The 25,194-nt window shown below is 40.0% G+C and overlaps 1 protein-coding gene across 5 annotated transcripts in view; it reads left to right on the forward strand.

The window, feature by feature from the left end:
- The first annotated feature begins 393 nt into the window (after nt 1-393).
- COBLL1 (cordon-bleu WH2 repeat protein like 1) overlaps nt 394-25,194 on the forward strand; it is an 86,384-nt gene continuing 61,583 nt past the window's right edge. For 3 of the 5 annotated variants that reach the window (XM_087730606.1, XM_087730608.1, XM_087730607.1), the window contains exon 1: nt 657-835. In XM_087730606.1, the coding sequence (XP_087586732.1) occupies nt 792-835 (44 nt within the window). In that variant the 5' untranslated portion in view covers nt 657-791. Of the gene's footprint in view, nt 836-6,239; nt 6,370-25,194 lie in introns of those variants that run through there. The other 2 variants (XM_087730611.1, XM_087730610.1) reach the window with 2 other exon arrangements.

Here is a 25,194-nt window from a genome sequence, read left to right on the forward strand (position 1 = left end):
TTTGATCGCGGAGCAGAACCGTTGGCCTGAGGGCGCTGGGTGCCCCCGCGGGGGGGCACCGCCGCCCCTGCCCCGGTCTCCCCGCCTGGCTCTCCCCACCTGTAGGGATTTCGCCCCGCGCCCTGGTGGCTGGAATGGGGAAAGGCTGAGCCCGAGGCGGCCGCCGGGACGCTTCGCTCGGGGAGAGGAAAATTCCAGCCGAGAGGAGAGGCCCTGCCCCCGCTGGCCGCTGGCAGCCCGCGGCCGGGGCCGAGGCCGAGCGGCGTCCCGGTAGCGGCCGGGCGTCGGTCCGCCGCTGGAGGGAGAGCCGGGCGTGTGGAGGCGGGCGGGCGGGCAGCGAGAGAGGGAGAGAGGGAGGAGCTGGGACGGGAACAGGGAGTCTCTGTTTCTCCGCGAGTGCCGGAGCAGGGAAGGTTCCGCGTTTCAGGTTTCTCGCCGCAAAGTTTTTTTTTTGTTGTTGTTTTTGTTTTTGGTTGGCCTTTTTTTTTTTTTTGCTTTTGTGGTTTTACCCCCCTCCGCTGTGGTTCAGCGAGCGGCCGCCCCGGCGCAGGCAGCTCAGCGGAGCCGTGTGCGTGGCCGCCGCCCCGCGAAGGCGCCCCATGGCCGCGCTGTAAACAGCGGGGAATGCCCGGGCTCGGGGGCAAGGCGGCGCTGGGGGCGGCAGAGCGGGGCCGCCTTCCTCAGCCCGCCCCGAGCAGGTGAGGCGGGGAGCCGAGGCGCTGTGCGGGCGGGTCCCAGCGCTTGCGCCCGCCCTGCCCCGAGAGCCGACCTGCGCTCGCCCAGCCGCCGGCATGGACGGCCGCGCTCCGCAGGCGGCCGCCCCACCGCCCTCAGGGTAAGCACGGCTCTCCGCAGGGGTGGGAGGCTCAGGCGCCCCCCGGCTCCAGCGGGGAACCGCGGTCACGCCGGGCCGTGTGCGAGGGCGGGTGAGGTGAGGGGTGAGCTGCGGTGCGAGGGGGCAGCTCGGGGCGGGGAGGCCGGCGCCGTGCGCGTCCGGCTGTGCGATGCGGCGTTTGGGAGGCGACCAGGGGCGAGAGGCGGCTCCCCAGCGCCGGGGGCCGGTGCGGGCGCCCCTTCCCTGCCCTCGGCGGCGGAGGGAGCGAGGCGGAAGCTCCGCGCGGGACGGCGGCTCCTCAGCCGAGCCGAGCCGGCAGCGGGGAGGCGGATGGAGCAGCGCGACCGTTAAACGGCTGCCGGCGCGGCGGGAGCAGGCGGGCTGGGCGCCGTCTCCCGCGCCTCGACGGAATCGCGGCTGGCCGCCCAGGCTGAAGGCGGGCTCTGCGGCGGGACGGGGCTGCGGGACAATCCGTCGGGTCGCCGGCGCCCTCCTCGGCGCTGCCTGGCGGAGCAGCGGCGGGCGTGTGCGGGCCGTACCGCCAGCCCTCGCCGGGGGCATTCCCCCAGGGACGAGCCGTGACCTGCCTGCCGGCGTCGCCGTCCCGGTACCTCTGGCGGGCTGCGGTATTGCCAGAAACCGCTAGTGCAGTACCTGTCGGGGAGCACTCCGGTGTCGGGATCGGCTCCTCTGTGAAATCCCTGAAACGCGAACTTTACCAGTGTGACCATCTGTAAGGGGCGCGTGTGTCAACTCCCACTTCTCTGCGTAAGAGCGGTGGTAGCGGCGTGGGAGAGCTGGGCGCTTCTCGGTGCTTTGGTAACTGCCCGTGTTGGAAGAGAAAAAAAATAAACAAGCAGCATCTGTTGGGAGAAGTAAAAGAGTTGGTTTGTTTTTAAATGTTAGGCTCCTCTCACGAATTGCTTATAATCTGTCAGAAGATGTAACTTTAAAGAACGTATTTTTAAATTAAGTAAAACTACCCCAGTTGTAGATCAGGAGGAGGGGGACTTCTGTTTGAGTTAGGTGGTGAGGTATGTTTGAAGAAAATTCATTCACTCAATAACTTCAGTAGGAACTTGAGAGATTCAAAATACTGACAAGACTGCTGGAGTTATCTGTAAATAGAAGGGACAAAATACATGGTGAGTGTATTTTTTAACACCAAGACTTTCTTGCAGCTTCCGTATCATATGCAAAAATGGATTCATTGGATTTCTGACCAAGTGAATACAAGATAAACAGGTGCAGTTGATGGTAATTTACTGTAGTATTTGCAGTAGCAATCAGATCAGTTTGACATCATGACCATAGGGAATACAGAAGGCTCGTAGAGGAGGGGTATTTATTCACTTAGGGCCTTGTGGCAATTCCACATTTATGTATGGCCATTGAGAAATGAAGTTTATATTGTTAATCAGTGTAGAAGGTATAATTACAGTATAGATAATTACTGCATTTTTAAGACTCTGGGGACGTAAGCACAGTTGAAAGGACTGAGCGTATGATAGTAGAGCATGATACCAGGTTAGGAAGTGACTAAAACAGTGTGTCCTGAAGGTCCTCGGTTTTACTTGTGGGCAGGAACATGAAAACAAGAAAAAAGGCACAATTAAAGTTTTGGTTGGTCTGACAGCTTCTCGGGGCCTATCGCCTGCTGTAAAGCTGTTGGTTGTAGTGAATTTTGGCTGCTGCTTGACTTCTCTAAGTCAGGAAAAGTAGTCTGTTCCCTTAATGTGACTTCAAGCATCTGTCAGCATTCACGTCTCAGTTTTGAAAGACGTGTAGCTAACAGCAGTGCTTATTTTCGTTAGCCCTGCAGATATTTTTTTCAGGCCTTTTATCAGCTGTTCCCATGTAATTTGGTACTTAAGAAATCAGTTTACCATTCCTTTCTTGTTACAACAGGAGTTCTTTATTGGCAGTCTTAATTATTTCCTGAAGATGGTCTCATTTGCTCATCCCAATGCTGGATTTGAGGGAAAAAAAATGCCAACTCCCAGTTTACTGAAAATGATCCACAGATACGTTTTTGAATAGTAAGCAGTACTGCGGTTCTCTCTTGGAGATGATAGGAAAAATTGTGCAATCTGGGAAGAATTTCAGGTGAAATAGCAATTTTCTTTAAATGAATTACCAAGTGATATGATACTGCATTATATCTCTTCTTCACCTGTCTGGCCATGTGGAGAATGTTGTTAATCCACAGCTGACAATTGTTTCCCAGTAAGTGTGTTCTTAAATCACTGTTTGAAGTTATGTGGTGTAATTACTGATAATTTTTCACAGCTTGGAAAGCCTATTTATGCTAACTGCCAAGAAGGATAGAGGTGTTGAAGGTGTTTTCTGAGTTTTCAAGCATTGATGTTTATTTAGCCTTGGAACTTCTATGTAACTGAATCATTTGTGGCTCTTCAATATGGAATTTTGTTATCAGTTCTATGAGGACAAGGTTTGGGAAAGGATCCTGTAATTATATCCTGGAAGACAATGTTTTTGCATGCGGGATTATGCTTTCCTGTTCAAAAACTGGTTATTAAAACTGGTTGTGGATAAAAATATTTGTTTGAATTTGGGGGAAAAATGCAGGGGTGTATGCCAGTGTTATTCTCACCATCCAGTCAAAGTAAATCAGTAAAGATTTTTAAAAACAGCTTCTGATGGATTTTTTTTTTTTTTTTAATATGGTGAATAGGAGGTGTGCCTGGTAACTGGCTGGGATTTTTTTGGAATATGGTGAATAGGAGGTGTGCCCAGTAACCGGCTGGACATGACACATAGTTTCTTCTGGTAGGAGAAGAAACTTGGCTGGACCTACTTTTAAGGCATTTTATAGCTCATCTATCTTGCCTTGAGTCTGAGCAGCACTCATGACGCTGTGCTCCTGCCAGGCCAGTTGACACAGTCTGCTCCTGTTCATCACAGAGCTGAATTGGCTTTATGTATTGGCTGTGTTACGGGATGATAGGAAAATGTGTGTTTTAATACTTTAAAAAAAATAAAAAAGTGTCTGTGGTTGGTATCCTGCCTCTTGAACACAATTTTCCTGCTGTTGCTGGATAGCAATCCTGTGCCCTGGAGTAAATAAATTTTTACATTACCAAGTAGATTTCACTAGTTGACACAGGCTTTTACAATGAAGAACTGTATTGTAAGCTTTGGTTAGATTACTGCCAGAAACACTCCTCGTGTGTGCCTTCGTGCTCTCATTCCCTGATTGCTTGGCCTGGTGAATGTATTTGAAAAGTTTGATAAGAGGAACAGGAGAGAAGGCTTTTTCACATGGTTAGGGCTGGCTGGGGAAGTGAGAGATGTTTTCAGAAAGAACAAGAAATGTAACTTTTCTCTTGTGTGTGTAACCGTTGAGTTTTTATCAAATCATTTCAGATAATGGATCTCTGGAGACATCAGCTGTGGCTCAGTGTTGAGAAGTGCCTGGCATTAAGCTTAGAATACTGTTTTGAGCTCTCTGCCTCCCTTTCACGTTGTTGGTTGAGTCAGTTCACAACAGAGCCACAGGTTTGTTCAAGTATGAATGAAAGTCCTCCTTGTTGTGGAGCGTGGGATGGGACAGAAAATGTAGCAATAGCTTCAAACCAATCATTCTGTTGCCAAGCCACAGCAGCAGATTGGGGTGTGTGTGTCTAAATTTGCTCAGTTTGGTGAAATTTAGGTCAGGGCCGAAACTACATTTTTATCTTGCAACGAATTAGCTGTTGCTATTGCTCTGTATACTGCGTTATTGTATACGTATATTTATGAATAAATGCAAGACCTTTTGGGCTTGTGATACTAAATGGTAGCACTATCTAGGATCAGAAGTTGGGCTGGCATGGGTCTAACAAGTAGTCCAATCTTAGATGTGCTTTATCTCTCAGACTGAAGACTTCAAGATAAATAGCTCATTTATTTCTCACCCCCATGACCCTGATAAAGATCAACAAATTGAGGAATAACAAAATGGAAAGAACTTTGAGAATTTGTGACGGTAGAGTTTGCTGGCCATTTGAAACGTGGAGTTAGCTACTTTGTGGGTGAATCCCTATCAGGAGCCACTTGAATGCTAATCATTCCAGGGGGTAATTTGACAACTGAGTTCTGAACATACACATAATACTTCTTGAGGTCATTATATTGTTCTTGTTAATGGATCTGCCTTAACCAAGGCAACGTCAAATAGTTGCATGACACAGTGGTGCCATGAACTGAACATTGTATTTAAAAGCTGGTTTGATTACTCAAACTTTGTCAAGTCTGAAGTCATAGCTGGGTGCCTATCGAGTAGTCAGTGGTAATGTTCACTGTTGGAGTGTGTTGCTGTGGGAATGAGATCAAGGAAACATTAGGGGGTTGAGGAATGTGGATACTAGGGTGAAAAAATGTGTGGGAGGGTAATACACAAATAGAGAAATCAGCAGAGTTATTTCAAAGCTTTGTCCAAGTGTGATGGTATCCTGCGAAAAGGAAAAGTGAGAGCTAGTCGTTAGTGAGGTATCAAAAGCAAGTGAGGGGAAAAAGTGCTTGAGACTGGAAGGTGGGTTTCAGTGTTATCTTAGGGTAGGTTTTTTTCTTTCTATTGTTACTGGATTTTTTTTGTGAACTTTGAAGGTGATTACAGTGTTTATGTAAACCTGAAGATCACTGTTTGTGTTGGGTAGGCGCATCTGTGTTGGGTGGAAGAAGAAAAGAGCCCAAAAGGCGTCTTTTGTAGGGGACCAAAAGCTTAGATTCCAGAGGAAACTGGAGATCTTTACAGGATTCCTGTCATCTGACAGAGAAATTAACTCACTAGGAATATTTTAAAGTCACAAATAAATGTTTTCTCCTGCAACCTGGCAACATCTAAATAGGTCTCCCTTCATGAAGTCCGGTACTGCTTCTGACTTTCTTGACTGTAGCTTGGAAGAAAGTTTCTAAGCATGCAAGTTTTTCTAGCTTGATTGCTGTTGTTTCTAGCTGCTGCTGTTGTAGTTTTATGTGTGTTGGGAGCAAATTATCCAGCCAGCCATGGGAGTTGTAACAATGTTCATGCCTGCTCAACTAAATATTTTTTTTTCCTAGAAATTAACAAGTCAACATGAGGAGTTGCTCTGTTAATGGAGTGGATACAAGGAATGCTGGGTGTTCTTTTTTATGGCTGCTTGCAAGTTAAAACAGATCTGCTTGTGTGCTTTCTTTTCACCTGGCTCTCACTTGCTTCCCCAACAGCTGACCTGCTACTCTGACTTAAGTTCACGTAGCTGCCTGCTGTTTGAGAAAGAGTTGCTCTTTACTGTGAGTATTTGCTGTCACTATGTACTGCTCTAAAACTCAGAGAGCTGACGTCAGGGCATTAGAGGATGACAAGAAGCCGAGATGTTGGCTCCTAGACTCCTGTAGAGTTCTGTGGCCGTGCCCAGCATTAGCACAATGAAGAGGAAACTGACTGTGCAGCATGCAACAATGGAGAGTTCAAGGGGGAAAACCACCCCATGCTGTTTTGAGCTGTAACAAGCAATTAAAAACTTGAGGTTTCACCTGAATTCTCTCCTAAGGTAAGATCCCACAGTTAAAACTGCAATTCTTTGTATGAAAGTAAACTTAAACATTTACTAACTGGAGTTCCAGTAGGTGCGTTCTGAGTTAAAATCTGCATGGTGATGGACTAGTGGATAAACATGCATTTTTTTTCATAGTTTAAGAAACACTTTATGCATCAGAAGTGGAATACCATGGGAATCTTTACAGAATTGAGGATTCCTGGATTTGTTTTTTATTTGCTGGGAGGTTATCCAGTTCAGAAGGGGCATGTACGTTTATATGTATCTTTGGGTGGTTGTAAATGATCAGAGTGCTGTAGATGGTTAAAGGATGGATCCCCTAATCTCTATGAAATGTTTCCCTGGGGAGCTTGCATATATGTCGACTGTGCTGCAAGACTAGGGTTGTCAGGATTGCTATTTTCAGTTAAAGAAAATAGAGCACAGGAATATTTTTAGCTAGGCATAAACTTTCTTCTGTGAGAAAGCATTGGTTTTGTTGGAAGCTTTAGTTCTACAGAGGTTTTCATTGAAGATACAGTTTCCAAGCTGTACTTTCTTAGCTGTATTTTAAAAATGCTCTCTGCACGTTTCTTTGGATTTTATTTCTATTCTGGAAGTCTAACTACTTGGTTTGGAAAACATAGATCAATCTTATTTAAAACCAAACAAACAGACCTCTCCTTCTCCCCAAACAATGCAAGCAATTACTCTGTGCTAAACAAGAAATGTTGTGAGCTTGAATTTTTCTGAAATACCAACAATGGTACAGATTTTGTTCTTTGCCCTACATCTTTCCTGCAAAGTGATACTGTCTTAATTAAAAAAAACCCCACCACTCCATCTCAAAATATCAGCATTAGAAACATGGGTATTTTTCTTCAAAATCAAATCCCCTTTCAATTTAATATTCCTGAATATTGATTTATTGGGCCTTGTTTCCTGTTGGGAATAAATTTTCCCTTTTGGTATTTTACCTGGCTTTCATGTCTGACCTTCAGATGCATTTTCTTCCAAAGACTAAGGCTCTGTACATGGGTTTTTAGCAGGTAACTTTTAAGTGTTTTGCTATGGGAAAGGCATAAGCATCTCTTTCAGTTGTCCCTATAATACAAACATATTATTGACAAAGTTGCCTGGAGGGACTGCTTTTTCTGTAATTTTCATAAAATAAATTGTTTTTTTATTATATGTTGCATCCAGTTTGCCTTTTCCCCCCACCCCAGTTTGATGTGCTGGGAGCTTTGCTGAATAAAGTGAGTTAAATAAGAATGTTCCAGTATATGGGACCATCAGCAGGGTAGCAGTGGAAACTTTGTGTTATTATTGCCCAGATAACTTTCTATGTGTAGGTCTCAAGGTAATTAGGAGGGCAATAGGGAAGAATAATGTGTCAAGTTTGGGTTTTGTCGTTTACTATTTTACCATGTGTTTAAGTATCATTGTATTGCTCTTGACCTTTGTAAAACCTAGTACAGTCCTTCTGTACTGTCACACTAGACTGACAAAACAATTGGATGTAATACTGCAGGTAGAAGATAATCTGCTGAGGTATCTGTTGTTTAACTGTCCTTGTCACAGCAAGGTTGAAAGCATTTTTTACTTGGGAGGAACAACGTTTTGTCTCTGGATCTAGTAAAAAAAATAGAGGAGCCAAAATGTCTGTTAGTAACAAAGTTGAGAAAACAAATGTTTACAACTCACTGTGCTGGGTTGTAACCCCTTCAGGCAAAAATGAAGTACATCCTTCTTCACTACTAGCTATGGACTTAAACCTTTTGTTCTTTTAATTAAAAATGCGTGTTGTGCAGAATTAAATATGAAACGATTCTGGCTTTGAGAGCATAGAAACTAGTTGCATGGATGTATGTTTTTTTTTAGTTCTTTAGTTTGCAAGACAAGCAAGGCATTAGTTAGTTGACGGTGATTTTGTAGTAGGTAGAATTTCCAGAGGTGGAATTTCTGATGATTTTCAGGAGTTTGTGTGAAATCAGAAATTCAAGCCATGACGGAAATCTGGGCTTTGACAATTATTTTTTTTTTTTTAAATTCAGAAACTTTTACTTCCTCAAAAATCAGTACTGCTATGTGTTGAAAGTTGTCCCTAGGTTCCTAAACTTTCGTTCCTTAAGAGTTATTGCTTTCTCTGTTTACTCTATGAAGTCTCCAGACATAAACTTGTCTGTATCCTCTGCTGGTTTCTGATTCATGGTGTCTCACTTCCCCTTGCCTGCAATTTTGATCCTCTCCTTCCACCCACGCTACAAAGTAGCCTCACTAATTCCATCCTTGGCACCCTCCTTGAGCTATTTTTACCTCATTCATTTTTTAAAGTACTCACTATTTGGAGAAAGTCCTGTTTTGCTGAATCTTAAACTTCAATGTGCTACTGCTTCTTTTCTAAAAGCCTTTCTCGTAGATCATGCTTAGGAACTTTGAAGAATTATAACAGTTCCTAAGGCACCTTAACTGTTCTGGTTTTAAACATTGGGAAGCTTAGACTATTTTGCAATGTATGACCCTGTCCTTAAACTCTTTCATAGAGTCCTTCTGCTTTTAGCTTTTTTGATTCTGTTCTTGTGCATTCTTTTAAATTTTGAGATTTAAAAAGAACCTGGACCTTCAGCTTGGTCCTTCCATCTGTTATTTTTTACCTGTGTCCCATTCTGATTTCTCTTCCTCTGACTTCACCCTGAAACTATAGATTCTTCTTTTTCTAAATGTGGCTTTGTGTTTAAATATTATGCATCACATTTTACCTAGGTTAATGCATCTTATTCCCTTGTACTTACGTGGGCATGGAGAGTATTTTCACTACAGTGTTTAAGGGGAGAAGGGCTTCCCAGGCCCTTTCATATGGCACTTCAAAGAGGGATCATTGGCTGTCTTTGAAGTTGCTGTTCTTGTCTGCTGACTCATCTACATCTGAGTGATGCCTTAGACATTGCAGGACTTGGAGCTGAGATCTTGAGGAGCAGTGATAGCTAGAGCCATGAAATAGGATTTATTTTATTATTTTTCTCCTTTCAACTAACTCAGAGTTTACTTATGACTTTGTTGGGCCAGTAGCATTAATTTTCTTAATGTATTATATACTGTCCTTCCTCAGAATTAGATATATTTAATTTGATGTCTGCATGACAGGTTATCAGGACATTTGTTGTAGAAATGAACTGATGGAACTGGGTCAGATGTGTCTTTATACCTTCAGTTCCTTAATGCTTCTGTTTCTTGTTAGTTGGTTTTTTTGCGGGGTGAGGAGAGGGGTCTGTTTTTCTTCCAAGTCATATGTACAGGGATCAGAGGATTTTGAAATCTAGGTAACTTTTGGATTTTGTTTTGATTGTTCTTCTGCAGTGTAGGGCACATATGCCCTGCCGTGCCTGCCCCCCCCCCCCCCCCGTAGGTATTACTGAAATAGTCTCAACACACCAGGCAATGCTTGTTCACTTTTATAGAAAAGCAAGGTGAAAATCTAGAAGGTATGGAAAAACCAAAGCATTTTATAAGTACTCCTTCAGAGCTGATTGTCAATAGTGAGGGGGATAGGAGAGAATCTGAAGCAGCTTATTTTGGAAAAGTAATAAGGATCTGACATCATTGTCTGAACTGTTGGAATCTCTGTCTTATTTCTAAGCATCTTTGACTGTTCTCATATTTCCACTGCCCAAACATTCTTACAAACTTTCCAGTCTTTCTCCCAAAATACACTGCTGTAATGCCTCTTTATCCGTAAATCTCAAATGAATAAAGGAGAAGTAAGGAAATGCAATGAATTGTAAATGTGAAATGAAACTATAAAAATACACAATGATTTATTTTAGAAGAAAAATGCAGTTTGGTGCTATGATAGTTTTAGAAATATTCAAACAAATCAATCGGTTCTCATTTTTTCTTTCTGATGGTGTTCTTTAAGATACTGCTTAAAGGCTTCTCTTTTTTTTTTTTTTTTTTTTTTCTTCCTGCTTTTACTTACCAAAAAATTTTCCTGGATTCTGTAGTTCTGATATGTAAAGCCTGCCAGCTAATGGGTTTACAGGCAGCACTTAATCCAGAATAAGTTTTTATGGTAGAATTGAGAATGTTTGGAAATAATGACACATAACATAAATGCTGAAATTTCATCCTATACAGTGCCAGGCAGTATTTTATACGTGTTGACTGTAGATGGAGATATTTTAAAATTACTTGGTACCCTGACTGAGTGGTCTTGTGGAACGATCTATATGGTGTCAGTCAAAAGCTCTGCCTTTCTGCAGAAGAGACAGATGTCCTGCATGCTGTCTCCGCTAGAGAAGAACTTCTGGATTTTCTTTCACATTTGCTGAATGAAATCTGTCTGTACTCTGACAAGCTGATGCTGCCTTTTCCTGTTCGTGGTGCAGAGATCTGTAGTAGGAAATGAAGTGCCTAGTGAATTGTTTATTTTGTAAACAAATGTTTGTCAGAGCCACTTGGAAGAACTTTAGCAACTTAAGATAGAAATACCCTTGCAAAATCCTACGCTGATTAATTGAGAAGTGTGCAGTTCATTTGCCAGCAACATGCTCTCAAAAAGGAAAAATGGTTGAATATGTAAAGAGTTCTTCTGTTACCTGTGAACAAAAGCTCCAAGATTAGAAGTAACCGTTTTATGAGTTTTCAACTTTCATTTAAAAATAAAATAAAACCCCAATGAGCTCTGGAAAACTCTATCTACAGTTATTGGTCTTTCTCACATCCTGTCACATCACGTTTCACATCTCAGTCATACACTGAGAGTAAGTGTTTCCTTGAGTCAGTTTGTGGTATCATGTGAATAAATGCTCAGTGTGGTAGAAAGATCTCCAGTCTGTTTGTAAAAGTGCATGTGATGCTTTATCAAAGATAGGAAGGGATAGCTAAACATAGCATAGCATTTGTTGAAATTGTGAAAATTCAATCATTAAGCTCAACCCATTAAAAAACTTCTGGCTTCTGACAGTTAAATGAGTTCTGTTAGAAAACGTGAATCACATCCTCAAACTGACATAACTGTACCAGTATTTTGTACCGTTGTATTTATTTGTGGCTTAAATTAACAAATATTTTCAGTTAAATATTTAAGTGGCAGTTAGAAAGAAGTGGTTTGGTGACTCTTTATGAGAAAGACTGATTCATTCAGAGATCTGGCGCTGGATATGGCGATTCACTATTCCCACCCCCCACCCTTTGTTTGTTTGTTTGTTTTGGTTTTTTTGATAGTGGTAGAAAAATTAACAACGGTTGCATACCTCTCTCTCCCCCTTATGGACAATCTAGGTGGGAGGAAGTTTAAGTGTCTTCTGAACTGAGTAGGTTTGCTGCTGCTGTTGAGCTGGTAGAGTTTGTTGCAGCTTCTTTATGTCCTTTTCTTCAGTTAGAAGAAGTCAGTGATAAGCTGTTTGTAATCACAAAATTCTGAGGTAATTCCTTTTTCTCTTTTTAAGTTTAAGCAAGGCTTTTGTTGCTTTAGGCCCTTTTCCCTTGCCCGTATTCACCTTAGGATATTCTTTTAGTTTGGAGATGTTTTTGAAGTGTCAGCTTTGAATTTCTAGATCTAAAGAGAGCCTTTCTTCTTTAAGCTAGCAGCACTACGGTAGTGACTTTATATCTATGTAACAAAAATTCTAAAAATTCTGGTTGTTGTTTCATGTGTGTCAAAAGAACAGCCGGATCGCCATTAGCCACAACTCGAATCTTTTCTCCGATATGAAGCCAGAGTTCTCTCCATGGATTTCCTCCTTTGAGTGGCGTTCGAAACCCAACCCTTACTGGGAGAGAGAAAATGGGGCACTTAGAAGACGTTGATTGGGTTCAGGTTACTGGCGCTTACAGTTTTACTCAGTAAAGTGGGGGTGAACTTTTCAATTTCACAGAGTTTGCAGCTAAATTTTAGCGCTGTCTTGTTTGTGTCTCTTTCTGCTTCTGTCATCTGTGTAGATAGCTGCCGATGAATGTTTTTCCAGATTGATTACCTGCTCTGTTTTTCAGCATGTTAACTTTAGTTTTATAACAGCATTCTGTGAAGCACTGATCTACTGCAGTGAAGTTTGGGGAAATCGGGATAAATTTTGGAGAAAGTTTAGCAAATGAACTATCTGCAGCTTGTCCCTGACCTAGCTCCTACCACTACAGACAAGAGTAGAAGCTCTGGTCTAGGTGATGTTCTGATCTACACACCTTGTCGCTGAAGCTTCTATTGGTGTAGCTGTGTTGGTGGTAATTTTGCCTATCCTTCCCCTTTCACCCCCACCGCCCACCCCACCCCAGGCCTTCTTTGGCCAGTGTAGACAAATTCAAGGCTCTCTAGTGCTCTTGAATCAGGGTCATTAGTTTCTAATTAAGAAGTTTGCCCTATATTGGTATTAGTAATTGCCTTTTTGTTTCCACTGACATTCTGCTGGCATGGTGCTTACCACTTGCTTGAAGATAAATTGGTAAAAAATGTGCATGTCTCGTGGATATAACTAGCAATACATTCTGCATTTTGTAAGTTTTTAGTGATTTAATGTATTCAACAAGCAACAATTTCTTCTAAAACTGTTTTGAGCAAGTACAGTGGTTAACAGTTAAGCACTCTTGGTCTTTCTATTTCTAAAGTGTGACAACATGTGAATGGCATGTTCATGAGTTACTGCATGGTTACAGAGCATGAGCATCTAAATCATTCAAAATGCTATTTGGCTGGTTACTTTCATGGGTAGGAATGTGGAAAACACTGGATTTCTGACAGGATTCAGACTATTGTGATAACACATGATACAGAATTATTAAATACTTGGAGATTATTATTAAATAGTTTGAGAGGTGTCTAATAAAAATTTTTCATACATACATTCTTTTAGGCATTTTACAGAGATTCTCTGTTATATTCAGGGAAAACTTCTAAATCCAGGGAGAACTTTTAGAGACTGTTTCAGATCTCAGGAATTTGTGTGTATGTTTTAAGGGCTTTGTGAGATTTTACAGTTTAGATCATTCGAGCAGTATTTCTGTCCTTTCCTCTGAAAGCCATGAAGTAAGAAAATCCTTTTTTCTCTGAATTTTCCTGGGTGCCGTTACATGACTTCTTGGGTGGGAGAAGTGTGTTACTTTTTTTAGTTAATATTTATAAACTTCAGTCACACTGTTTCAAAGCACTTAGTATACATCTATATACTCTGTAGATCAGGTAGGTACCATATTGGAATTTTCAGAAGGAAAGAACCAGGAAGATAAAATGCTGCTAAATTGGAGGGTGCTGTTTTTCATAATGAGAAGGGACTCAGAGGAACTCTGATAAATAAAGCCCGTAGACAAACTGCCCAGCTGTACTTTAAGATGAAAACAGGATGTTGGTTGTGTTGCTGGAGGACTACTGTATAAATCAAAGGATATGCTATTATTGCTGTGTAAGGAAGCTGTACTCCCTTAGAGTAGTTCTGTATATAAAAGAATGGTAATTGCCATGCTTATCAAGGACTGGCAGTTCTCCTTTTCCAATTGTGACCTGGTGAATCCACCTCTAGTGCATGACTTAAAACATTGCCAGTTATTTTAATCTCCTATTCAACAGGACAAACAGAATGTGGTTATTTTTATCGCTTTATGGTTCCTTAGATTATACAAATAGAAAACCCCTTTCCTATATTCAAGCCAAAGGTGGCTTACTGAGGAGGATATGGGTTGTTTCTCCAGTACCTGTTAAACCCTGCCAGTTCAAGTTGTGTCCACTTAGTCATGTTATCTGGAAATGGCCAGGTGGCTTTCTTCCCTTGCTAATGTCTGACCTTTCCTTCTCCTAACTGTTTGGTTGGTTTTTTTTTTGGTTTTTTTTGTTTTTTTTTTAAGAGTTCACTTATAGCCCCTTTAAATTTTTGTTTGATAGGCTAAGCCGTTTTTTGTTTATTCTCGTAAGGTCTTTTAAAGCGCTCCTCTGCCCCTGCTGCACTCAATGTACTGTTCTACTGTTCCTCAATGCCAGCTAGAATGGTGTTGCCTTTAATTTTGTTTTTAAAATTAATGTAATAGTTTTTATGCTTCTAAGCACTACATGTATGTCGAATTACTTTTCTGGTTTCCACCACTTTATTTTTCTCTTCAGGGAAATCATAGAATTGTAGAATTGTTTGGATTGGAAGGGACCATCATCTAGTCCAACCACCACGGTAGATCTGTAGTACACTGTAGGATAGCCTAGATTGTTATTTGAGAAATACAAGGAAGTTTCTCTTAGGCACAACAACAACAATAAGTATATGGATAAAGGTTAAATTGATGTTCCTGTAATATTACCTGTGTTTTTACAGAAAATTTTTTGGGATAAGTCCTCAAAACCGGAACTATTTTGGTAGAGTGATTTTAGCATAGCAGTTTACACTGGTTAGTAGAGAGTTGTCAGCCTCTTAGTATTTGTAGTCAAGTGCAGAGTTAGCCTTCCTGCAGTAAAACTCCTGACCGTGAATCAGATTTGAAACCAGTTCATGCTGCTGATGCCTACAGGGTAGAGGAACAAGGAGTCTGATAAGAAAGTGAGAAGACGACAATGGTGAGTCAGTTATGCAGAACTGTAAGAGAAAACAGATATGCTTCACTTTTGAAGGCTTTACAGAATAAACTTAGTATTGTTTTGATACTGATTTTGCTTTATACTGAATTATAAATTAATCTTTCAAATTTATTTTTTTTATGAAGTTTGATATTCAGAATGACTCTTCTTTTATTTACTATTGCTTATCTATGTTTCCCTGAAGTTCTGTGAGAGAAGGATGTTGCAGGAGCTGTTCAGGCTTATGTAATAAGTCATCGTAATACCTAAGGAAAAATATGTCTATAATATAATGTTCCAAAAAGGCATTTCAGTCTTGTTGTTCAGCTGGTAGCACATTTGAAATAGCAACTTCTTTAAAGTGCTAAATAGTGCTGTTATTTTGGAACATTACTCATTACTCTTATAAATTGTTACAGTTGAGAGAACTGGTTGTATTAGGTTAAACAAGCTACACTCCTGGTGTTTGAGCTGTTTTCTAAATCACACTTGTGTACACATTATTTGTGTACACTAGAAAACTATTCAGTCAAAAGTACTGGAGGTGAGATGCTCTGAGGGGATACCTATTGGAGCACTTTCCATTATTTTTAACATAAATGCTGACATAATAACTTTAGATTTAAAACTGGGATGTAACTGTATGACAATATCAATTAATGGATGTATTTCTTAAGGAACAGGGCCTCACTAATCTGCTTCTTTCTGCTTTTTCACAGGGGTGGAATAGGAGGAAGAAGTCTTACAATACTGAATTTGTTTCATGTCTGTACTAAACAGTTGTAGGAATTAATCAGGAGTGAAGTCTTTTTGTTGAAACACAATGAGTTCTGTAGTACGGATCAAGTTATATCGGATGTACTTGGGAGAATACGATATTACGTGTAAAGATATGTAATTTCTATGGAGGGAGAACCTTTTCTGGGGCCAGAAACTAATGAATTTGACAACATATTTGGTAGTTATCAGATGTCTTGGTGTCTGTAGCAGCGGTTCATCAAATAAGGTTAGGAAATGATTTAGGGTAGACCAGTGATTTTGAAAAATGCATATAACTTTTAAGTAGTCACACCCTATGGTCATTAAAGATAAATTTTAAATTCTAGCTGTTCATATAAACTCGTGGTGTTCTTTAGCAGGCCAGAAGTGTGGTTATCAGGAGAGATGCTGTGGAATTACTCTGATGTGACCTTGTAACTGCTGGATTTGAAAAGCATTAAGCATTAGTTGAACTGGTCCGGTACTCTGAAGGCCTCTTAATTATACTGCCAGTGTTATTTTTCTTAAAAGTTCTAATGAAGGGGGATGTATTCTGGAGTTCTTGTCTCAGGTGCACACTCATACAGAGAGTTCTCATTGTGTAGGTTGTGTTGTACCTTAAAATGATTGTAATTTTTTTGTTTGGTTTGGTTTTTTAAATTTTTGAACAAGTATCACAACTTTTCATCCACAAAGCAAATAGCTGTTGCTTTTGATTAGTAACTTAAACCTTGGCAAGCATGTAAATTCCTCCGCAGGGCACTGGTTTTGAAGAGCTACTTATGTTCCAGTGAGAAATCTTCTGAACAGATTGTTTTAGAACATGTGATTTTTATTTTTTTTTAAACTTTGTTCCTGCTTCTGTACTACATTATCTGCACTGATTTACTCCTTTCCTCCAGGAAACACATTTGCATTAAAGATCCGGTCTTCTGTTTGTTTAGTTCCTGCTGCTTATTGCTTCCATGAGGTCCTCTTTGACCTTACAATTAACAGAAAAATAACTGCTATCGTGGGAATTAAATCAAGAAGAAATTAAGTGTAAGAAGCTGATCAATTCTGATGAATTCTTTCACTAATGAAGCTTCTGTTTTGACATGCAAAGATCCTCAGTAATAAAAATAAATAAAAAGATTAAAAAACTCCATAAGGAGCATGTTTTTCACAGCATCTCTGGTGCTTCGTGGAAGGCTTTAAGCTTCAACAGTCAGGGGTACCACTGGTTCCTATTGTTAAATGTTGGCTTTGTCATCAGAAAAAGTTCAAGTGTATTTGCTGGAAGGTACTCTAACCTGAGCCAATTTTTATTTATCTGATCTGTTTTGGCTAATTGCCTTTTAGGTAGAATATTTGCATTATACCATAGCATTTCATAGTCCCAGCTGATATACCTCAACTTCTATTTTAATTTGGTCTGCTGGTGTAAGGATTCTTGCTGCAGTTAGTGCAATACTGAAATAGTAGTAAGTATAAGAGATCACTCAACTTGCTTTTAAGCTTAATCACATACAGCAAATCCAGTGAAATAACAGTGATAGTTTTGAGATCTGCTTTGTTTGTTTCTTTATATTGTATTATATTATTATAATTTCATTGGAAATAAAGAAGACTGGCAGGAGGTAAAACTGGCATATCAAAGAATTGAAAGGGTTGATTGCAATGTTATCAGCTTAATGTGACTTTAAATATCTAGACTTGGTAATTTGGTCTGATGTGAACATAATAGTTTCACATTCGAAGGCAGAGGATGCCCAGAAAGGAAGGAGATGATTTACATCCCTTGAGCTTCCATAAGTGGGAGTTTCAGATTTGATTTTGGCTATAAAATACTCAGATTCTTCAGAAAGAGCTACATGATAAAACAGGATGGGGTACCAAGGCCTGTAACTGGATCCTCTGGCACCTAAGCTTGTATGTACCTTTTCCAGAATGTAGGAAAGGGTCTGCTCTGTCTTGGCAAACAGCCAGCTAGTTTCAGTTTCTACTGTCTTGAGTTTTACAGTGTAGTTTTGCAATGTACTTACATGTTTTTAAAAAAGCCAAAAAACTTCAGGCTAGTATCATAAACAAGTTCCACTGTACATCTTGAGACTGGGCTCTCCTGCTACTAAGTCAGACTAATCTTAAATTCTGGTTAGAAGACCAGACGTAACAATACCGAGCCTTATTATTGGTGAATATATGGAATTGTGTTTCATTGTGCTAATGAAATTAAGCTATCCATTCATTCATCCACATTTGTTTGTGGCATATAAGCAAGAGTATGTTTTGCAGGTGAAAGGATCTAACTGTAACTACTAGAATTGCTGTTTACTCATTTGACTGGTTCTGTTGATTTACATATGCTTACACGTACATGTATACTCACTGACAGTGTTTGATTCAAGCATTTTCCTTTGTTTTCTAGAGCTTAATCTTACAAGTTCTGCATATTTTCAGATAACAGTATTGTATATGTTGTCAGTGTTGGTAGTTTCCAACAGTAGAAATAAGCCGCCAAACATTAAATTAATTCTGATACATACTTTGCTTAACACAGCTTCTAAAGAAAGCTAAGTGTCTTGAATTCCAAGTACACAAACCAGTATGCTCAATGTACATATTCTTCTCCAGGAATCTGTGGTGACAGCTGTCACTGACCACAGTGTGGAGCTTCACATAGGCTCAAGAAGAGCAGAAGGATTGTTCCTTCTAGTTTCAGTTTGTGTTCTTGTTCATATCCAGCCCCCTCATGTAAGCAGCATGGAAGGCTGGGACTTCTAGCCAGTGTTATCCAGCGGGCTGTTGTGGGTTTGCCCATTATGAGCATGTGGGGATGATTTCCTTTCTTCTTTTTCTTATTTAAAAAAAATCAAAGGAACATGAACAGGAGTGGCCAACCTGAAGAGACGGTTTCGCCCCTCCAATGAAGAAGGTGAGGACTTGGCAGTGTTAGGTTTATGGTTGGACTCAGTGATCGTACGGGTCTTTTCCAACCTAAATGGTTCTATGATTCTCTCTTTTCCTTCACCAGTCACATAGCTGCATCACTTAGCATCAGTTGTGATAAAGTTATGCAGCCATGTAATTGGGGCCAAAAAAGGCCAGTAAAAAGATAGAGAAATGATAACTCGGCCTAGCTGTAAAATTTGTCTTGCAGTTTTCTCAGAAGCTTACGCCGTTGTTATGATTCTTTGCTTTTGACAGCCGCTTGGTATCCTTATTAGCCACTTTTGACCCCAGAAAGCTAATATTATAGAATATTTTTAAAGGCTGCTGGATCATACTTAAACTTATGGTCTAAAAAAAATGTCTCACATAGTCTGCGATGTTACTGTGACAGATGTATCCCCCATCCAACCCTGTTGTTTCACATCAGCAAATATGCAGAAAATAGGATTATAAGACTAAAAATGATGGTGAGCTTGAGAAACCATGTGACTACACACACAGAAATAGTGCACTGGTGTGAGGTGTTTTATGAACAAACATTATTTAGCCATGTTAGTTTTCTTTTTTGTTTAGAAAACAGATTGAGCCAGGCTGTTGGTGAGTAGTTAGAAGGTGTGGTCTAGTAATTCATACTGTGATTAGCGGTGGGGTCCAGTGAGGTTGTGTAGTCAATGGCTGGTCCTTAGATATAGAAGATGGTGAAGGGTTGGTGGACCTTATAAAGATGAGGAGGGTGGCAAAGGCATCCAGAATCACGCAGTCTGCTTCCTTTGTCTTTACCTACTGTAATCCCTAGTTTGACAGGTGAATTTTGGTATCTCCTAGCCATAAGTCACAGCTTGTTTGGTCCTCCGTACATACCTGAAGTGACAAATAAAGCCGTAGCCTATTTTTCTGATCACTATCTGTATGGTTGAGTCAATATTAGACCAACTTTGTCTAATAAACTTAATTTGTGGCTGTCCTAGCACTTTCAACGCAAAACCACTTACATATTATGGTAGCTGCAGTTACATGATTACATCAGTTTTCCATGCACATTCACTCCCCAGTTCTACTGAAATCATTAAAGAAGTCTTCATGTATGCAGGCTACATTTTAAAACTGAGTAGAAATCCAGGAGTGGAAATACAGTTTTGATCCATTAGATAATCTTGATAACTGTTATTAATCTCTCTCTTAAGTAGATGATAAAATAAATTTATTCCCCCTAGAAAAATGCAGAAAGTTAGCATAAGTTTTAGTCATATGTCAGCAAGAGACAGAGACAAGATTGTCATAGTGTGAGGGGGCTTCTGCAACGTAATTTTTGGACTCCTCCTGGGAGTGATCTGATGAAAATAGTCACCTGCCTAAACTGTTAAGTTTTTAATTGGGCAGAATTTGTATTCATAAGATACTCTTGTACTGTTCAGTGAAATAGGAGTTTTGCATATGTTTTTAGCTTATGCTGTGAAGCATACTATACTAGCAATACAGATATTTTTGTCTTTTCTGGATTTTCTTTTTTTTTGATCTTGCAGTAATTGGTTGTTCGTTTAAAGGAAGACATTTGTGTTCTAAAAACAAATGACACACACACGGCTGTGTAGCCAAGTGACCCAGAGAAAATGAGTTCCCATGATCTATGTGTATGTGCAAGTGATGGGGACCAGAACTTGTTCTTTGTCCAATAGTTCAGTTGTGCATGGCCTCAGGGGAACATGTGGCCATGCTCCTTGTACTGTTAACTTTCCATGGGAATGTAAGAATGTGTCTCACAGTGCTGACTAGGAATAGTTGTTGGGGGGGGGGGGTGTTGCTTTTTTAAATTTGTTTTCTTATATCTAAATTCCTGTGGGTTGTATAGAAATTTGGGCTACATATTGATTGCGCTTTTGAGGAAGAGCGTAAGATTGTGTGACACTGCAGTTGTTAAGAATTGGATATAAATGTTTTGCGTTGCAGTGACAAAAGCTATGCAGCCGTTTTTAATTTCTGTTCTTTATGTTCTTGAACAAATACTTCCGTTCTAGGATATTTGAAAAACGAAGGGAACTTCTTAGTCATCTGCATAAATAAATAGATACGAAGTTCTTGGATACTTGAGATGTGAAAACATAGGGGTTCGTTTTGTTTTTTTGTTGTTGTTCTACAGTGGGTGAGACAGGACTAGAATTGGCAGAATCCTTTTTTTGGTATTTGATTTTTGTGAGTTAAAATTTTAGTATTTGAATTTTTTTTTTCTTGGGGGGGGGGGGGTGTTTGTAACCTCTCATCTAGAATTGAAAAATTCTGTAATACCGTATCATAGACCAAGTGCTGTTCAAGTTATTAATGACCAACTATGGAAGCTTATTGCATTGTCCAGTTTTGAAATTATGATTAGCAATTTGATTATTAGCAATATGATTAGCAAAATTAGCAATTTAATTGCATAGGGTTCCTAGTGCCATCCTGAGGCATTATTTCAAACCTGTGCAGAATATGTACAGATTAACTATGAACACTACTCTGCTTTAAGTATGGAAATTAAAAAGCAGAAGAAAACAGAACTCAAATAGAAGATGTGCTAGTTACTTCCTCCATATATCTCATTGTACACAGCTTTCTCAGAGGCCGTACTGTTAAGGATATGGCCTTGATGAGCAAAGTACCTACTTCCCAAATTTGTACAGTTCCGTTTAGCTTTCTATTAATAATGGTATAGGTGGCAACAGAGGTGGACAGAAAACCTATTTGAATCACCATCAGATTGCATCTAGTGTGTCTATTTTTAACTTAAATAGTTTATTTTATTTAGAATTAATGGAGCTCACTTCCAGTAGTTGCATCAGCACGTGACCTTGTTGTGTTGTATGTAAACAATGTTACAGTTTACATAATTGATGAACTGGAAGTTATCATATGAAGTGTTGTAAGTATCGTCACTCAGTGTCTACAGGCAAACACTTCAGCAGAAGTCCTTGCTCTCCGAACCCAAGCAGAGGAAATAATAATAGCTAGATCTTTTCAGTAATAAGTAGTTTCCTTTGAGTTTTGTTGTTGGTTGGTGGGATTTTTTGGGGAGTCTTAAATACTTTTCTATTAAATATATGGTTTTTAAGAAATACTGACTCCAGGCACTGAGTTTTTGGTACCAAAATCAATTTATTTTACCAGGTCACTAACTTGTTATTTTAGTATTTGTCAGGCACATGTTCTGAAACTGATTATTAGAATGTAGAGTGCTTTAGGATAAGAGTCAGCAAAATAGGTAAATAGTATGCTCAAAACAAATTTGTATAGCTTTGGAAATCAATACTGTTACATAATCATCTGCCTTATCGAATGTTAAAGTCACTGCTATATTGGCATATTTCTGTGCCAATATATTAATGCTGTCTAATAGCAAAATAATCTCCGTATACAAACAGTTTAAGAAATACAAGGAGCAATCCTGTAGCAGAAAGAATGGTTTATAATTACTTGGCAGTTGAAATAATTACCAATCCACTTGAAGTTCTGTCTTAGGGAATAAAACTTTCTGTTTTTTAGAATTCTTGCCCGCTGGGGTAAGAAAAATGACAGCAGATGAGTTGGCGTTCTAGTTTGTAATATGATGCAACTGAACTAAAATACAACTTTTTTCTTATTTTCATTTATTACTAGAAACATTGACAAGGAAGACTGTTGCTGATCATACTTTCAAACTGAAAACTTAAAATGACTTAGGACTTCAGGTGACTAAAATGGTCGTGCATAGTCATATATTATCTGTTAGCTTAGAATTTACTGAAATATCAGGTTTATACCTTGAAGGAACCTTTTGTTTTATAAAGGGGAAAGTAACTGTTGCAATCCTGGATGACCTCCAAATCTTTGAAAATCAGTTTCTTCACTAATTGAACAGGAATAGCTTTTCTTCCAAATGTTTTGGCTTTTAACTCAAGTGACAGGGATTTGAAATTTGGGAGAGAAGAAGCCAACAAAGCAGATTAAATAGACTGCTAAGTCTAGCTTTGAAATATTGCTATACTAAGTCGTCTTTTTTGGCTGAAATGATGGATGATTCTTTTACACATGAGAAGGAAAATGTTTTAAAAGGGTGTGACAGTGTTGAGTGCAGTATTAAGACTTTTTCCCAGGCTTTCATTTGCTTTCTCAGAAGTTAATACTGTCCTTCCTTTCAGAGGAAGAGAGAACTGTTTAGAGATTTTTGCCACCTCAATATTGATAAAAAGTCATGGTACAAAGAAAATTCTTTAGCTTTTGTATGAAAATGCACAAGCTTTATGAAGATTTTTTCTAAAATTATTTCAAAATTATCTGACAAACCCAAAATATGCATCAAGTCTTAGAGCATCTTTACAATAGCATTCTTGTGTTATGCTCTTAAATACCGTTTAATGAATTTATACCCCGATATCTCTGCAGTAGAGTACTGCTTTTAGGATGTGATTTATATTCTAGGGATATTTGTTGCTGGACAATACAATGCTTGAGGAAAAGCTAATGAACCAGTCTTCTGTTTTATACAGATGGATTAGATATGCTCTGATTTGCCTGAAAAAAAGTAAGAAGCCAAGCAGTTTCAAAATATAGCCTACCTGCAGTGCCACCCCGTGGCTTTTTTTTTTCATGGCTTCTTTTAAACTAACCAGTTTCTGTTCCCTCATCCCCAGCGGGAAGATTACTTGTGAACTTCTAAAATGTCTGTACTCCTGGCTGCAGACCTGGTCTAACCAGGATAGTATAGCCCATTTCTTTGCCTGACTTCTGTGAGGCAGCATTATTTGTCCCGGCTGAAACTTGCTTAGATGGAGAACCAGCAAGAGGATTTCTGAGCAATACCGGTTCATTCACCCACCGCATCAAATCCCTAAGCAATAGCTGGTTTGGACATTGAAAACGAGAGATCACATTGGAGCTGGAAAGCAACAAAATGTGCCAATTCATAGCAATAACTTGAAGGAGCACGTTAATTGGTCTCATCTGTTCCAGCCATGCTGCGTATGCATATAGTTTATTTCCAGGGAGTCAGTTTTCTAGGAAGATGGTTTCATTTTAAAATTAGATTGTCTAGGTGGACATAACGTTTCTTATGGAGATAGTTGATATTATTTTGCATGCCAGACATCTGCATTTTTGTTGACTTTAATTGAAGGATGTCAGAGAGACTTTGTTCTTAAAGTAGCATTATGCTTTGAGGGATATGTTGTGCTTTGCCTTGCACCATTTTAAAGAGTCGCTCAAATCTTGGTGGGGTAAGTACCTGCAGGTTTAGGACTGTGGTTTTCAGGTATAGGAAGTAATACAGCGTTGAGGATATTTCCATGCCAAGCATACAGGAAGGAACTTCTCAGCACTTCACCTGCCTGGCCTGCCTCAGAGAGCAGAATCTGTTTTCTTCTTCACAGCCAGCTTAGTCTTACTAACATCTCTGGATGAAAGGCAGGGTTTTACTTATCTGTATTTTCTTCCTGCCATTCTGGCAGGGAACAGAACCACCTCTCTTGCCCCTTCTGCTTAGGTGGCAGCACCGACATCATCGCTCAACACAGGAGCGTCAGCAGCTGGTCCCTGGGTTTGCCACCACAGCCCGCCACCTCGCCCCAATGTACCAAAAAGCTGACCTGCCACTCTCCTGTCCAAGGACGGTGTCTGCTTACATTCTTGAGCATTTAAAATTGGTGCTTTTAATGTTGTAAGAGTTTCTGTTGTAATGCTTTGAACGTGCTTTCAGTATTTTCTTGCTACAAAGGTACTTATTTTAATAATCGTGCTGCCTTGGTTTCCTTGCTTTCACAGAGCGCTTGCTGCCTGCCCCAGAGCTACTTGTGCTGTGCGGAGGCAGGACGAGTGACTAAGGGGACAAATCGAGTCTGGGCTAGCAAAGCCTCGGCATGTGTTGTTCAGACACCTCTGAGCTTTGGCGTCTTCATTGAGGGCTTTGTATTTTTCTGTGACAGGAATGTTAAATGTGAGAGCATGGTAAGTATCAAGCTGTAGATTTAATGTGTATAGGCTTTCTCTGATAAGCAGGTGCTTATGTTCACATTTGTGTCCTAATTATAGAAATTATACTTGGTGTTTTCTAGAAGGCAAATATGTCTTTTTCTGAAGTCATGTATCTTGCTTGTAAACTGTAAGTAGAGGTGTGTGAATGTGGGGTCTGAGTTCTTGCAGAATCTTAAGGCCAGCAGCAGAAATACCTGATACTATAGTCCATACCTGTAGGTTGCACTGTTTGTTATGTGGAGTTGGAAAGTCTTAAATAGTGAGAATTACAAATGCAGAGTTTTCTTCTTCTAGTGTTGGCAGAAGGATTTCCATACTTTGACAAGAAGTGTAGCGGTTTTTTTAATTATATTTAATATAAATGCAGTGTGTATCTAAGCAAAATGATGACCAAAAGGCTTACAAAGAAACAGTTGAAAGACTGTACTTTATTTTCATAAAACTGTTTTGAGTGGTTTAATACTAGCAGTTAAATACATCCTTTTGGAAGCCTGGATTTCCAGGTAGGAACAATCAAAGGTAGAAGAAGTGGATGTGAGGGAAAGTAATGGAGAAGTTTTTGATTACTCATCTTTATTTAGGAAGCTTGTTTGCTCTTTCTACCACAAATCAGGCTTCTGCAGTATTGGGGATGTGTAAACTAA

Source organism: Nipponia nippon, unplaced genomic scaffold (assembly GCF_047370975.1).
Source record: "Nipponia nippon isolate SJK-2023a ecotype South Korea unplaced genomic scaffold, ASM4737097v1 scaffold_5, whole genome shotgun sequence".
Lineage (NCBI taxonomy): Eukaryota > Metazoa > Chordata > Aves > Pelecaniformes > Threskiornithidae > Nipponia > Nipponia nippon.